General features: G+C 43.3%; 1 protein-coding gene across 1 annotated transcript; it reads right to left on the minus strand.

Moving 5' to 3' along the window:
• Positions 1–1,238: 1,238 nt before the first annotated feature.
• LOC146357974 (membrane-spanning 4-domains subfamily A member 8-like) lies at positions 1,239–13,747 on the minus strand. Its single transcript, XM_084859458.1, has 7 exons — positions 13,702–13,747; positions 12,209–12,456; positions 10,481–10,603; positions 5,906–5,962; positions 5,272–5,397; positions 4,205–4,318; positions 1,239–3,223 (listed from the first exon to the last, which is right to left on the minus strand). Exons 2-7 carry the CDS (start codon positions 12,422–12,424, stop codon positions 3,110–3,112), a joined length of 750 nt encoding a protein of 249 aa, XP_084715584.1. The 5' UTR covers positions 12,425–12,456; positions 13,702–13,747; the 3' UTR covers positions 1,239–3,109.
• Positions 13,748–16,264: the final 2,517 nt, after the last annotated feature.

Raw genomic sequence — 16,264 nt, forward strand, 5'->3', positions numbered from 1 at the left:
GGTGACTCTGTTTTTTATGGGTGGCATTCTTGGGCACAAACATGTTGTTTCTCTGCTGTTCCCCCCACCCCAGGTGCATGCGGAGCTTGATAACTGGCAGCAGCTGTCTTCCTCTCCCTGTAATGCAGGGGTGGAGTGGCAGAAGAGAGATGGGGGGAGAGAAGATGGTGCAGGGATTGGGAGGAGTGGATGCTGGTAGGCAAGCTCATTTAAGAGGAGCTGAAGAAATGATATGGGACCACTGGGGTACAGCATGTGAAGGGCAGTGACCTGTTAATGATATAATGTATTATCGTTGTCTTTCTACTGCCAGGGAGGAAAAGAAGCACTTTTGTGATGTTCTGCCTCAGGTACCAAAATAGCTTAACAGACCTTGGCTGCCATGTAGCCTTTGGCCTGTGGGAGGGGGCGAACTTTGCTGATTCACCTCAGGCAGCAAAATGTCTTAGGCTGGCCCTTCCCCTACCCCAAATGCTGACACATCACTATATAGCTGTTCTTGGCTCACTGCTGTCTAATCTTCTCTCCCCATAACTCTCAGTCTCCCCCTCTGTTGTGGAACGAGCCTTCAGTAATTTACCTTGCAATTTGCCTTTCATTTTACTTTCTTAGTAAAGCCTCCTGTTTCTGGAAAAGCTCTAGTATCACTCCTCCTCCCACACCCAGTACCCCATGAGGAGACTCCACTGCCTAGACTAACTTTCCTAAAGTTACACATGCTGAGCTCCTGTATATTTTGGTAAATATGCTAGTTTCTGGGCCAGTTCTACTGGACTGACTGCAGCCTGTTCTGTAGCATAGCAGAGCCAGGATCATAGATGGGAAAGACTCCCCTAGCACTGGAGTACTCCTCACTCCACCCATTCATGTTCCAGAAGGGCTTACTTCTTGAACCCCAACAAGTAGGTTCCAGATGGACATCAAGTGTGGCAACAGTTGCCAGCAGCCTCTGTGGAACGGAGAGCTTCATATAGCCTTAGACAAGCATACATGTCACATCAAGACAACTACATTTCCCATAACTGCTGGTGGCACTAGATGGTGCTGTGCATGTGTACAGGTGATTGAAGACAAAAGGAGAAGGGGACGGCAGAGGATGAGATGGCTAGATAGCATCATCGATGCAATGAATATGAACTTGAGCACGCTCTGGGAGAGAGCACAGGACAGGAAGGCCTGGCGTGCTATGGTCCATGGGGTCACGAAGAGTCGGACACGACTGAACGACTGAACAACAACAACAAATGTGTACAGGACCATCTAGGCCTTTTGAAAAAAATACTTTTTATTCTATTTTTTATCTTTATAAATGAAATAAACTGTACCAACAAACTAATCATTATCGACAGTTTCCCAACGATACAGTACTCTTAGGAGGACACTGCAATAATGAAAAAGAAAAAGAAAACAGAAGAAGGAAAAGGAAGAAGAAAGCAAGAAAGAAAATGAAAAAATATAAAAAGTTACTTAAAAGGATTAAATTTAAACTCCATTACACACAAACTTCAAATACCATTCTACTTAAAAGTTATACCTGCAACATTGCCAGTATTACAATTCAGTACAGCATAGATAACCAACCTTACATTTCAATATCATATCATCAGTCTTATAGGAAGGGAGCAGGCCTACAATTCATTTCCAATAACCATATATTGCCCTTCAGTTAACATATAATAGTAGAGCTTAACAATTTAACCAGCCAAAAATATTACTAACCAAAGTCTCATAATAATGATAGTAATAATAATAAAAAGGAAGGAAATTAGAAAGGATAAGTAATAATAATAACAAACTAATAAATTTTATGCTGTTATATAATAATAAAGCTTAAAAATCAACCAGCCAAAAATATTTCTAATTCTAGTATCATAATATTGATAATAGAAATAATAATAATTAAAAAGAAAAGAATTATAAAGGATAAAAAAAGAAGGGAAAAAATACAGGCCCAATGGATGCTGGAAATCCTCTGGAGCTCCCCTAGAGACAGCTGAATCTGTCAATTTCAGTTTGTCTCAGTTTCCCATTTTTAAAATTCAGTTCATCTCAAACTTCAAGAATTTCTCCATCTTAAGTTCAGTTCATCTCAAACTTTGAAATTTTGTTTAGGTTCACATGGAAATTCATAAGCATTTTTGTGCATGTTTTTCCTAATACATGGCATTATGTATGCATTTTTGCTTAATATGTACATTTTTTTGCAAGCAGTTTCCCAAACATAACACATTTTAATGCCATTTCCCCTAATATGCACATTTTTATACACATTCTTTGATTAGAGAACTTCATTGCTTATTTCAGAGAAGTGCAAATTTCAAAGGCTAACTGACTTTCAGTTCACATAATGGTTTGAAAGTGCAAAAATAGTTACGTTCACATTAAAGCACAAACTGAACAGATTTCTCCTGGAGCTCTTCTGCTGTCCTTTGGCTTTGGTGAATTTGGGAAAGGGAAGAGCTGGTGGGGATGGCTCAAGGGAACCCAAACCAGATCAGTTTGGGGTCAGAGGGGTCTTTAGTTGAAACTAAAGGAATCTAAGGAGGGTGGAATCATCAAATCTCACGCCGTGCAACACTAACACCACCATGGTGATTTCACAGCAGCTTTCAGACCCTGCTCCATCAATTCACTGATCATTGAATCAGATTGATTGATCTGCTAAAAGTTGCAGCCATAGCACATAGCCTGGGTGGACAGATTGCAAAAATGGTAGGAAAGCAATAACAATTCCTAATATTGTTGTGATTGCTGATATAGGAGCTGTTCACACAACAGCCTAACCCACACTCAGTGGTTGAGGGTGGGTTGTTTTGAACTGTGTGTTGTGTGTTGAACTGTGGGTTATCATGTTGTCTGAACGCGGCCAGGGTGGCGTGTTAACCATGCAGTGAGGGTCATTTTCCCCCGAACAAGCCACCTTGAGAACTCATGGTTTGTTGCTGGTTTGTTCAGGGTGGTCGTCCAGCCACACTGCATGGTTAACAACCCACAGTTCAACGAACAACTCACAGATCCAAACAACCCACACTCAGCCACTGAATGTGGGTTAGCATGTTGTGCATACAGGCCTATAGCATCACCCATAACGTCTCTCTTGGTTTTGTTACTAAGCTTGAAAATTGATAGCAGATCCCTCACTGGCATAGTATGGAGGTCCAGGATTGCCTTCAGCAGGACTTGCACCAGCTCTGAGGACAGTGTATGGCGCAAAGCCTATGGCCTGAAATACAAAAAAAATTCAAATTTACTGTAAGACATATTTTCACTGTCAGCACCATTGACGTTATCATTTCATTGTAATTTTTCCTCCTTTGAAGCTTCATGGCTAGGCATGTTGGAAAAATACGAAGGATTTTTATTACTAGAGCCTATGCTTGTTTGAACCCATCTTTAAAAAACCCATTAGGAATGTGTGAGAACTTTGCCTTGTCAACCTTTTTTTAAAAAACAGATTTACCGAACTCACACCTCCCAGACGCAAACATGGCCCCAGACGCAACTTGCAGACAGAAATCCATACATATCTGAATTTGAAATGATTTTTTTCTTTAAAAAAAAATCATTTGAAAACATCTGCACATTTGAAAATTGTGTAAAGAAAATGCGTCCCACTCACAACCCTGAATGTGAGCACAAATGATATCTCATTTTTTGGGAAAGGCTCACACATTCTTCAGCTTGCGATCTCATTCGCAAAATGCATCCTTTATGAAAAATGTGCACCGTAAAATGCACTTTAAAAAGAAAAAACGGACACATTTTCACACTTTAATCAATGGGAGAAAGTGCACATTTGAGTGCATACACTAAAAATGTACATTTTCTTGTTCAAAAATGCATACATTTCCTGTTCTCCCAAAAAGAGGTTTGGGAACAATAACTAGGTGAACTGAGCATCGAGGTGGAAAACTGAGAACTTTGACAACCTTGAACATCACTTCTTCTTCCATCCCTAGCGATGACAGTGAGAGAGGTGAATGATTTTGGCAGCCTATGCTACATCAGGCTCATGATCCAGACCCAGCATCCCCAGCATATACCAAGAGAAGATTCAAAGAGAACCCCTGTAAGAACCCCATGGTAGCCTGAAGGCATTTTGCACTCATGAGTAAACATAAGTCTCCCCCCACGCCCAGCATCTTCTCCTTGGGCTTTTCAGTATGATCTGCTTAAAAACTAAATCATACATTCAAAAGCTTACCATCTCATTGTTACAGCAGACTGCCTGGCACCCAAAATGTGCTGATGAAACAGTGATGCAGAACTCCAGCAAGCTGAACAAGATGAGGAGGGAAGCAAAACCAGAACCTACAGACTGCAGAGGAGAGAAGCAGGTGAGACATGTATTATATACCTTCTACAAAGTAGTTCAGCTGCAAAATTTGAAAGTGCCCTTCTAACCACATTCCAGGAAGAAGAAGAAGAAGAAGAAGAAGAAGAAGAAGAAGAAGAAGAAGAAGAAGAAGAAGAAGAAGAAGAAGGAGAGGAAAACACCTGGAGAAGAGCTGGGCAGGGCTGGCCCTACCCTTACGTAGAGGGAGGGAGCTACCTTAGGCAGCAGATGTTGGGGGGACAGAAACAGCTGCCCCCTACTGTTCCTCCTGAGTCCCCCACCATTCCTGCATTCAGGATCAGAACTGCATGTTCCAAACTTGTCTGCTCCCCTCAGGTATGGTGGAGGATGCTCACCCACCATCACCAATACTGAAGTAAGATTCAACTGGCAGTCCAGTCAGCCTCTGCCCATGGAATGGGAGAGCGGTACCATCTTGTCCTCCACCTCAGGCAGCAAAATCCTCGGGCTGGCCATGGAGCTGGGGACAGCGGTGATTATTTTGTACCTTTTTTGATCAAAGGGTCTATGAAGAAGGGGTGGTTTTGCATGCTGAACTTGTTCAGAATGGTATGTGGTGGTTACTGTGGTCTCAGCTATTGGCTGTTTATTTTCTCCCAGATTCCTGAGCTTGCCAGAATTCCAGGTTACAAAACCCACAAACCAAAATCCAAAGAAGGGGCATGCACGCTGAAGGGAGCCATATCTGCACTTTAAGCTTTGCTTGCTGTTTTCTCCACAGCATCCCCGGCTGCATAAGAGACAAGCTGCCAAGTTAATTGCTTGCTGTCTCTTTTGGCTGTAGGAACATCTACTCTACAGTGAAAACAGCAAGCAAAGTTCAAGCTGTGTGTGTTCCTTTCCCATTTATACGTGTGCACTTCCTTGGATCCTGTCCATAAAGGCAATATGTTTCTTAGAATTTGTTCACTTACCCTTAGAAAAAGTATTTCATAATCAGTATAATAACGATGGTTTACAATTATGTCTACTATATATAGAAAGATGCCAATTAATGCCATTATGGCACTTGTGATGTTCATTCCCACACTGCATTTCACCTGAAAGAGAGACACACAGAATCAGGCTAGTGTAAGGATTTCCATCTGCTCTAAATCTTCTCCAATATTCCTAACTTGATTTGCTAATGAGCTGCAGTTCCTGAGTGGCACTGCAGAGCAACAAATATCACGCCAAGAGATCCCTCTGCCTGAGAGCTGCCCTGTTTTCCAAAGAATACGATGTTTACTGGGCCTTGTTTCCAGATTCCCTTCATTGAGTCCTCTGGGTGCTTTATAGGCATGGGACAAAAGGTGGGACTTACCTGACCAGTTTTCTACAGAGCAGCAGAGTTAATGAGCAGCAGTCATACACACTACTCTGACTGATGGGTAATGCACATCTGAATAGTGTAGACTGCTGATATGGAAGGAAATAATAATGTATGTGTTCTCAAGTAATAAGAAATAATAATATATGTATTCTTACTTATTCTTGTATAATGAGAAAGGAAGTTATTTGTTGGCATCTCCAGCATGGTAGAAGTGTGGAAAATGCTAAATATCTCACCAAGGAAGTACTTAGATGATTCGCAGCATTAACTGACAGGGATCCTGAAATAATGAACTGTCCAAAAGAAAAAGAAAAATATATTTGACTGAGTTCAGTTAAAATTTGCAGCAAGCTCCTGGAAAACTGGGCACTATGGGAGTTATGTTAGATAATTGATTATTTTACCCCATTAAGGGCAAGTAACATCACTTTTTAAAGAAGAAACATTGAACTTTGGACTATCTCACATATATCATCAAAAAAGTGCATTCACAGTGACAAGGCGATTGCATTTATTAAAATATTTTTGAATTTGTAAGTTTGGCTTTGACATGAGAGTGGACTTTCTCCTCCTCCCGTGCAGCCCCCAGATCTACTTTGGAAGGTCTCCCAACCTTCCAGAACAGATTTTAAGAGAATGCCGGGGGGGGGGGAGATTTCCCCCTTCCTGGTTCCATTGACAGAAGTAGTTCCATCAGCGGAACAACTTAAATGGATTTCACCCTTCATTTATTATTTATTAATTCAATGCTGCCCGCAGCCAAAGATCTCAGGGTAACATAGGTAATCAGAAATTAAACACAATAAAAATAAATAAAATCCAGTTTTATACCATCAAAGTTAAAAGCAGCAACAAAAACAAGCAGCTTAAACATTAAAATTCATATAATAACAAACTCATACAATAGTAAGGCGGCAAACATTCATAAACCAACAAATACCAGTAATAAAACATTACTAAAAACCTACAGGATAATTGCAGCTACAGAATAGACCAGCCCAGTAAAAAAAAAAAACATAATCAGGGAATCCCTATTGTGAAGGGTGGAAGACAAGTTGCATCCAGACAGGAATATTATCCCTAAGCAGCACTTTATTATTCACATCTCCACAAAGAATCACTTATACTGGTGAAAAGAAAGGGTTGCCGTTGGTGACGGAACTAGCAGAGGGATGCTGCCCTTGGTGACCCCACCCATCAAGAATGAAGCCATTACCTGTCTTGGTAGCTCTGGTAGCCCTGTCTAGAGTTCTGTTTCTTGGTCACGCCAGAGTGTGACAGAATGTTGTGAGGTGGGACGGAATTTTGCAAAGTGTGTGTGTGTGTGTGTGTGTGTGTGATGCCCAGTCCTTAATGTTCCAGGCAAATAGCTTATTTTAAAATTTCCTTCTTCATAACATACATGTGTGTCTATTCCATTTTATAGAAATGAAACAGCAGGTGATAGGGATAGTGCCTTGTTTATCAGCTATTCTCTGTACACAGGAAATTGAATGTAGGTCTCCTCTCTGACCCATTCATGGATCACTGCCTTGTTGTGGCGAAGGGGCTTGCGTACCTCAGTGAAGCCATAAGCTATGCCGTGCAGGGCCACCCAAGACGGACAGGTCATGGCAGAGAGTTCTGACAAAATGTGGTCCACTGGAGAAGGAAATGGCAACCCACTCCAGTATTCTTGCCAAGAAAACCCCATGGAACATATCACAAGGCGAAAAGAGATGACGCCGGAAGATGAGCCCCTCAGGTCGGAAGGTGTCCAATATGCTACTGGGGAAGAGCAGAGGGTATTTCCAAGTAGCGCCAGAAAGAGTGAAGCGGCTGGGCCAAACCCGAAAGGACACTCAGCTGTGGATGTGTCTGGTGGTGAAAAGAAAATCCGATGCTGTAGAGAACAATATTGTTTAGGAACCTGGAATGTCAGATCAATGAATCAAGGTAAGCTGGAGGTGGTCAAACATGAGATGGCAAGATTGAACATCGACATCTTGGGAATCAGCGAACTAAAATGGACAGGCATGGGCAAATTTAATTCAGGTGACCATCATATCTACTCTTGTGGGCAAGAATCCCTTAGAAGAAATGGAGTAGCACTCATAGTCAACAAAAGGGTGGGAAAAGCAGTACTGGGGTACAATCTCAAAAACGATAGAATGATCTCAGTACGAATCCAAGGCAAACCATTCAACATCACAGTAATTCAAGTCTATGCCCCAACCACTGAGGCCGCAGAAGCTGAGGTTGATCGGTTCTATGAAGACCTACAACACCTTCAAGAACTACCACCAAAAAAAGATGTCCTCTTCATCATAGGGGATTGGAACGATAAAGTAGGAAGTCAAGAAATCACCGGGATGACAGGCAAGCATGGTCTTGGTGTACTAAATGAAGCAGGACAAAGGCTAATAGAGTTTTGCCAAGAGAACACGCTGATCATAGCAAACACTCTTTTCCAACAGCACAAGAGGCGACTCTACACATGGACGTCACCACATGGTCAATATCGAAATCAGATTGATTATGTCCTTTGCAGCCAAAGATGGAGAAGCTCCATACAGTCAGTAAAAACAAGACCTGGAGCTGACTGTGGCTCAGATCATGAGCTGCTTCTTGCAAAATTTCGGCTTAAATTGAAGAACGTCGGGAAAACCACTAAACCGTTCAGGTATGACCTAAATCATATCCCTGATGAATATACAGTGGAGGTGAGGAATAGATTTCAGGGATTAGACCTGATAGACAGAGTGCCTGAGGAACTATGGACGGAGGTCCGTAACATTGTTCAGGAGGCAGCAACGAAATCCATCCCAAAGAAAAAGAAATGCAAGAAAGCCAAGTGGCTGTCTGATGAGGCTTTACAAGTAGCTCACGAAAGAAGGGAAGCGAAAAGCAAGGGAGAAAGGGGAAGATATACCCAACTGAATGCAGAGTTCCAGAAAATAGCAAGGAGAGACAAGAAGGCCTTCTTAAGTGAACAATGCAAAGAAATCGAGGAAAACAACAGAATGGGAAAGACTAGAGATCTCTTCAAGAAAATTGGAGATCTCAAGGGAACGTTTTGTGCAAAGATGGGCATGATAAAGGACAAAGAAGGCAGGGACCTAACAGAAGCAGATGAGATTAAGAAGAGGTGGCAAGAATACACAGAAGAACTATACAGGAAAGATCTGAATGTCCCTGATAGCCATGATAGTGCGCTCACTGAACTTGAGCCGGACATCCTAGAGAGTGAAGTCAAGTGGGCCTTAGGAAGCATTAGTAACAATAAAGCTAGCGGAGATGACAGTATTCCAGCCGAGCTATTTAAAATCCTAAAAGATGATGCTGTTAAAGTGCTGCATTCAATATGCCAACAAATCTGGAACACTCAACAGTGGCCACAAGACTGGAAAAGGTCAGTTTACATTCCAATTCCAAAGAAGGGCAACGCCAAAGAGTGTTCAAACTACCGCACCATTGCGCTCATTTCACATGCCAGCAAGGTGATGCTCAAAATCCTACAAGCTAGGCTTCAGCAGTATGCGAACCGAGAACTACCGGAAGTACAAGCTGGGTTTAGAAGAGGCAGAGGAACTAGAGATCAAATCGCCAACATTCGCTGCATCATGGAGAAAGCAAGAGAATTCCAGAAAAACGTCTATTTCTGCTTCATTGACTACGCTAAAGCCTTTGATTGTGTGGATCACAACAAACTGTGGCAAATTCTTAAAGTGATGGGAGTACCAGACCACCTTACCTGTCTCCTGAGAAACCTGTACGAGGGTCAAGAAGCAACAGTAAGAACCAGACATGGAACAACCGATTGGTTCAAAATTGGGAAAGGAGTACGACAAGGCTGCATATTGTCACCCTGCTTATTTAACTTATATGCAGAGTACATCATGAGAAATGCCGGGTTGGATGAATCAGAGGTCGGAATTAAGATTGCTGGGAGAATTATCAACAACCTCCGATATGCAGACGATACCACCCTAATGGCAGAAAGTGAAGAGGATCTAAAGAGCCTCTTGTTGAGGGTGAAAGAGGAGAGTGCAAAAGCTGGTTTGAAACTCAACATTAAAAAAACTAAGATCATGGCATCTGGCCCCATCACTTCCTGGCATATAGAAGGGGAAGAAATGGAAGCAGTGACAGATTTTACTTTCTTGGGCTCCAAGATCACCGCAGACGGTGACTGTAGCCATGAAATTAAAAGACGCTTGCTCCTTGGGAGGAAAGCTATGGCCAACCTAGACAGCATAGTAAGAAGCAGAGACATCACCTTGCCGACAAAGGTCCGTCTAATCAAAGCTATGGTTTTCCCAGTAGTAATGTATGGCTGTGAGAGCTGGACTATAAGGAAGGCTGAGCGCCGAAGAATTGATGCTTTCGAACTGTGGTGCTGGAGAAGACTCTTACGAGTCCCCTGGACTGCAAGGAGGTCAAATCAGTCCATCCTAAAGGAAATCAACCCTGAGTGCTCATTGGAAGGACAGATACTGAAGCTGAAGCTCCAATATTTTGGCCACCTAATGCGAAGAGAAAACTCCCTGGAAAAGACCCTGATGCTGGGAAAGACTGAAGGCAAAAGGAGAAGGGGACGGCAGAGGATGAGATGGCTAGATAGCATCACGGATGCAATGAATATGAACTTGAGCACGCTCCGGGAGAGAGCGCAGGACAGGAAGGCCTGGCGTGCTATGGTCCATGGGGTCACGAAGAGTTGGACACGACTGAACGACTGAACAACAACAACTCCTCTCTGAGGCCAAAGTTCAGAACTACAGGCAATGACACACGCTGGCTCTCAAACAGACAAATAATACACTACTTACAAATAGTCCGCCCCAGAATGGCCAGCCTCCAATACTGGCAATACTCAGGTAGTACCGTCCAGAAACAAAAAGGTAGACAGCCCCAAAGCCAACATGTATCAATCCAATCATGATCTGGATGGCCTGCATGAGAAAAGTACACAAACAAGATGAAACAGTCACCAGTCCTCCTAATACAGGTGAAAGACAAAATATGAAAAAGATTTGAACCTACCCACAAAGGAAAAATAGCAGAAAATATCTCTGAACTGCATGTTACCTTAATTACTTAGCATGTAGCTGACTCCTCTCTTTTTTTCTCTCTCAGGTACATGCATGCAGTCCTAATTTGGATCAGAACTACAGCGTATCACCTCCCCCCGCCCACTGTTTGCTTCCTGAAATCCCTACCCTCTCCCCCACCTGGGAGTTAAAAAAAAAAAAAGCAAACAAAAAGCCTCCATTGATACGAATGTGTAAAAAATGCTATATGCTACGTAATCAACATAAAGTGTAGTTTGAGCCAAAGTTAAGATTGGAAAAATGAGAAACTGAGAGAAAGTGAAATTGACAGATTTGTCCATCTCTACATTTTGCTCTGCTCCTGCTCTATGCAGGAATGTGGGTCTTAATTATGAGATAACTTTCATGCCCCAGTCATTGACTGTTAGATGTAACTATAACTAGTGTTATGTGTTTGGGGGTCAGTCTATATTACCTCCAGAGGTACCTTACCATTCAGTGCTGCTGTGTTCAAAGAGACTGAGGATTTCCCCGAAAGCCATCTTTGGGACAAGTGACCCAAAGGTTATCTTGAATTGGTAGCCTTTGTTCTACAAGGCCTGAGGGGGTAGGGGGAAATGGATCTGGGGGAAGGGTGAATCTAAGACAAAAGGGGAGCAGCTCTTGTCTTGCAGAAGAAGATCCCTGGGCAGTGGAGAGGAAGCAGGGGATGGCTTGGAGCTGTGATGCTGTAGGTAGAAATAAACCTCCATAAAAGGAACACCACAAGTCTCTGAGCTCTGCATAAGCGCTGAAGCCCCTGCAAGTTCTCCCCTCGAGGACTGGGGTGCAGGAGCATAACACCTGGTTTCAAATGTTAATAGTAATAATCTGTGTATTTCTGCTATGTATGCACCAAATTTCAGCATTCTGACTGGCCTGGACATACCTTAACTATTTTGGGGAAAACCTCCCCCCCCCCCCGCATTTCTGGGGATTCATGATAAACATCAGAGTTTTCTTTCAGATTTTCCTAATAATCAGGGAGACTTGGACTATGTATGTATCACATTTCCATTCTGAGCTAACATGGGACTAATGTAACCATTTTGAGGGTAGACTTTTGGTACCTTGTTTTGGGAAGCAAATGTTTTTAGATTTTCTAGTGACTGGGATGATTATGAGCTGCCAGGGCCCGAGCGCATCATGAAGCACCCTAACGACCTCAGCGTCCCCATGCCTGAGCCAGTCAGCCAGTGATGCCCAAACATCTTTAAATATCACGAACAAAACCACTTCAGATCAGAAAATAATGGGATGCTCCTTTGCTGCATATCACCTCTTCATTCATTTCATTCATTCATTAAATTTCTATACCACCCCATAGCCAAAGTTCTCTGGGCGGTTCACTCTTGAGCCAATCCCTATAGTTCAGTATAGTCTTTCTTGCACTGAAACCACTCATGTGCCGGGAAACCACTGTTATCACCATAGCCATCTACGTGATCAGATATAAGACGTGCTTACCCCCAGAGTCTTGGTCTCTACATTGAGGAGTTTCTCCAGTGCCCCCAGTTGAGAGTTCTGCTGAGGCTGGTTGTTGGGACTTCCAAACTGCTGGCCTCCATACTGTATATATTGCACATTCCCTGGTGGTTGGACAGCGGGGCCAGGGATCCCCTGGCCTGCCTGTATTATGCCAGCACCATTTGAGGGAATTACGACCACAGTTCCGCTAGCCATTCCTACTGGATCTGTTGCTGTAGCTGAGATGTCTGCAAACAAACAACCCCCCTATTGTAAACAAACAAATGAACAGCCCTCCCTCAGTTCAGGACAAATGAACAGCCCTCCCTCAGATCAGGACAAGCACTGCAATTTGGCCACCTTCGTGCCCCCCCCATATTTGAAATGAAGCTGGGATCCCTGCCCATGCATTGACCCATGAGTCATTCCTGTGCTGCTCGCTGAAAATATGTGTTGCATGCAAAACAGAAACACAGCAGCTTGCCTGGACAAAGTGAGATAAATGAGAGTTTGTGTCATTTTTGTCCCAGAATTAAATATGTAAATAAATAAATATGAATAAATAAAGGCTAGCCCTCAGAGTGAACACACAGAACCATTTCAGGCTTCAAAAGCTGGGGGTACAGGGAGGGGAAAGAGAGAAAATAATATTGGAGGAGACAAGATTCATAGCTTGGGTCAAATGCTTGTTCAAGATTCTATTGCAAAAATGTGCATTTGTAAGATCATTGTTCATACTTCATAATAACCACCTCTATAATACTCCTAAGGAATCACACATGTGGCCTGAACAAACAATCCTCCTTTCAAGGCTGCCCTCGTTCCTGAGCAACACGTTTATCAACGCCTTAGTATTTGCATTCACATCCTCTTAATTCTCTCCCTACAGAATGCAATGGAAGCCGCACACCCCTGGTCCTGCACTGGGAATGGGCTTCCCATGACCCTGGGCTTTTGCCCCAGCAGCCACTGAATGTAACTTGAGTGGTTTTTCTCCATTACATCCACAATAGAGCAGACTTCCCCAAGATGGTGTCCTCCAGATGTATTGGTTGGCAACTCCCACCAGCCCAGCCAGCATGGCCAATGGTCGGGGAAGATGGGACCTGTACTCCAGAACATCTGGAGGGCACCACAGGGGGAGGGCTGGCTTGAGGACTGAAATATATGTCACATCAGCAGACACCCATTTCCCAGCCCCACGTTTGCCTCCTAACACTAATGCAAAGTAAGGGCATTTGTGGTGGAGAAGAGCGCTTAATGCATCCCTTGCTCACCAATTTGTCCCTACAACTTGTTGTCCCAAGCCAGGGGGAGGCAACCCAGTGTTTTGGACTACAGGTCCCATAAGCCCCAGCCAGCATGGCTAATTGTCAGGGAGGCCATGTGTGAGGCACAGTAGCACTGGAGTAAATCCCCTGTGTAGATCCAGCCTGGGTCAAATGAAACACTGTTGTCCCCAAATTCATTTATCTCCATCCCAAAGCACTTACGTGACACTCCTCAATGTGTTTGTTCTCAGCCTGACGACGTTTCTCTGATGTATCTCATCACAAACTGATTAGAAACTGAAGTGGTGCATGGTGTGACCCAAAAAGGAAGAAGGGTGACATCATTTCAAGTTAGGACAGACTGTTTCATATGCAGTCTACCAACCTGACTGTAAAGTATTTTGCAGAAGTGCATTGCGGTGCTCAGGCATGACTTTGAATAGAATGAGTATAAATGAAGTCCAAAACACTGATGAATCCGGCCTAATATTAAACATGACAAACCTTCAGAAAACATTCCAGATGTCCTCCTTCTTTAAGTGTGTGCACTTGTTCCACCGTTGGAGGGCAAAAAAGGTAGCGAGTATGACAAAATACATTTCACAACCATCCTTTTACACAATCATCTTGCTCAAAAACTCATAGGGGAGGGACAACCAAGCTAATAAAACAGACTAGAGCTTTTCCCTTTCTTTCTTTTTCTTTCTTCCCTTCCTTCCTTCCTTCCTTCCTGTAAAACTGAGTTTATTGTTGGAGAGACAGTGATATAGGACTGAATGTCTGCTCACATTCTGCCACTGACATGCTCGAAGAATTAGCAGCTGCTTTAAGTTGTTGAAGGTTCTTTGGTGAATTGTCATTGCCAGCGCTCTTCACATATTCCCAAAAGCTCTCTCCTGAAGCATCCACAGATGTGTAATGCTTTAGCTGATCCACAAACCAGCTGTGGGTACATTTTCTAGGTAAATTTGCTGCATTAAAAACTTCCAACTTGTTTATCAAGTGGTACTTCTGCAGGTATAGTGAGACATTCAAGAAGATCCCTTATGCAGCCACTCATTGCACTTTCCTCTGTGTGACTGTGTTTTCATGTCCCTTTGATGAGAAATATGGATAACTCCTCTCATAAACATAGTAATCAAGCTGTAACAAAATGTCCCTGCTATTAAGACCACAGCTTCCTAAAATTATGTTTATGATAAGATTTTCCGACATTCCGCAACTAAAGGAAATGACTCACTGTGAGAAAGAAAGAAAGAAAGAAAGAAAGAAAGAAAGAAAGAAAGAAAGAAAGTTTTGTCTCAGTAGTTCCCATGAAGAGCTGGACACAGAGCTAGACTTTCTAACTCTTCTATCTTCTTCAGGACCTTGCCCTGGAGGCAAAGGGTCAACTGCAAGGAGTCCCATCTCTATCACTGCACCCGTATCAGTTAAGACTGGGCTGAATTTGTGCAAACCTTGCTTAATTTGTGTGAGATCTTTGCCAATAACTTCTCTGTTAATTGGGTAGTTAGTAAGCATTTGTCATCCAGTACTTGTAGAGACTGATTTCCCATTAATGTCATATACTGAAATACTGAACACTTGTATCGCTAGTAGGAACTTCCAGATTTAAAACCTGTATGAGGGTCAAGAAGCAACAGTAAGAACCAGACATGGAACAACCGAGTGGTTCAAAATTGGGAAAGGAGTGCGACGAGGCTGTATATTGTTGCCCTGCTTATTTAATTTATATGCAGAGTACATCATGAGAAATGCCGGGTTCGATGAATCACAGGTCGGAATTAAGATTGCCGGGAGAATTATCAACAACCTCAGATACGCAGACGATACCACCCTAATGGCAGAAAGTGAAGAGGATCTCAAGAGCCTCTTGTTGAGGGTGAAAGTGGAGAATGCAAAAGCTGGTTTGAAACTCAACATTAAAAAAAACAAAGATCATGGCATCTGGCCCCATCACTTCCTGGCATATAGAAGGGGAAGAAATGGAAGCAGTGACAGATTTTATTTTCTTGGGCTCCAAGATCACTGCAGACGGTGACTGTAGCCATGAAATTAAAAGACGCTTGCTCCTTAGGAGGAAAGCTATGGCAAACCTAGACAGCATAGTGAGAAGCAGAGACATCACCTTGTCAACAAAGGTCCGCATAATCAAAGCTATGGTTTTCCCAGTAGCAACGTATGGCTGTGAGAGCTGGACTATAAGGAAGGCTGAGCGCCGAAGAATTGATGCTTTCGAACTGTGGTGCTGGAGAAGACTCTTACGAGTCCCCTGGACTGCAAGGAGGTCAAATCAGTCAATGCTAAAGGAAATCAACCCTGAGAGCTCATTGGAAGGACAGATACTGAAGCTGAAGCTCAAATAACTTAGTCACCTAATGTGAAGAGAAAACTCCCTGGAAAAGACCTTGATGCTGGGAAAGACTGAAGGCAAAAGGAGAAGGGGACGGCAGAGGATGAGATGGCTAGATAGCATCACCGATGCAATGAATATGAACTTGAGCACGCTCCGGGAGAGAGCGGAGGACAGGAAGGCCTGGTGTGCTATGGTCCATGGGGTCACGAAGAGTCGGACACGACTTAATGACTGAACAACAACAACTGAGGGATTACAGACCTTGCCATTTTAACTCCTGACACAGCTCTTCCTCCCCAAACTCCCTGAAATCACACTGTAATACTATAGGGCAGGGGCGTTGAACCTCAGCCCTGTGAGCCAAAGCTGGCCCGCAAGGGTTCCCAGATAGCCATGCCCCCTTCCCTGGCCCCACCCCTTTTCCTCAAC

The sequence above is a fragment of the Heloderma suspectum genome, chromosome 1 (genome assembly GCF_057233095.1).
Source record: "Heloderma suspectum isolate Gila_16-S chromosome 1, 16-S_ref, whole genome shotgun sequence".
In the NCBI taxonomy this organism is placed as follows: domain Eukaryota; kingdom Metazoa; phylum Chordata; class Lepidosauria; order Squamata; family Helodermatidae; genus Heloderma; species Heloderma suspectum.

What these genes read in the sequence shown, in the direction of transcription:
- LOC146357974 (XM_084859458.1), bottom strand. Translation starts at nt 12,424, where the DNA reads ATGGCTAGCGGAACTGTGGTCGTAATTCCCTCAAATGGTGCTGGCATA. An exon ending in ATCATCTAAGTACTTCCTTG is followed by an intron (nt 5,398 to 5,905) that starts GTGAGATATTTA and finishes TCTCTCTTTCAG; the next exon opens with GTGAAATGCAGTGTGGGAAT. An exon ending in TCTGCTGTAACAATGAGATG is followed by an intron (nt 3,224 to 4,204) that starts GTAAGCTTTTGA and finishes TTTGTATTTCAG; the next exon opens with GCCATAGGCTTTGCGCCATA.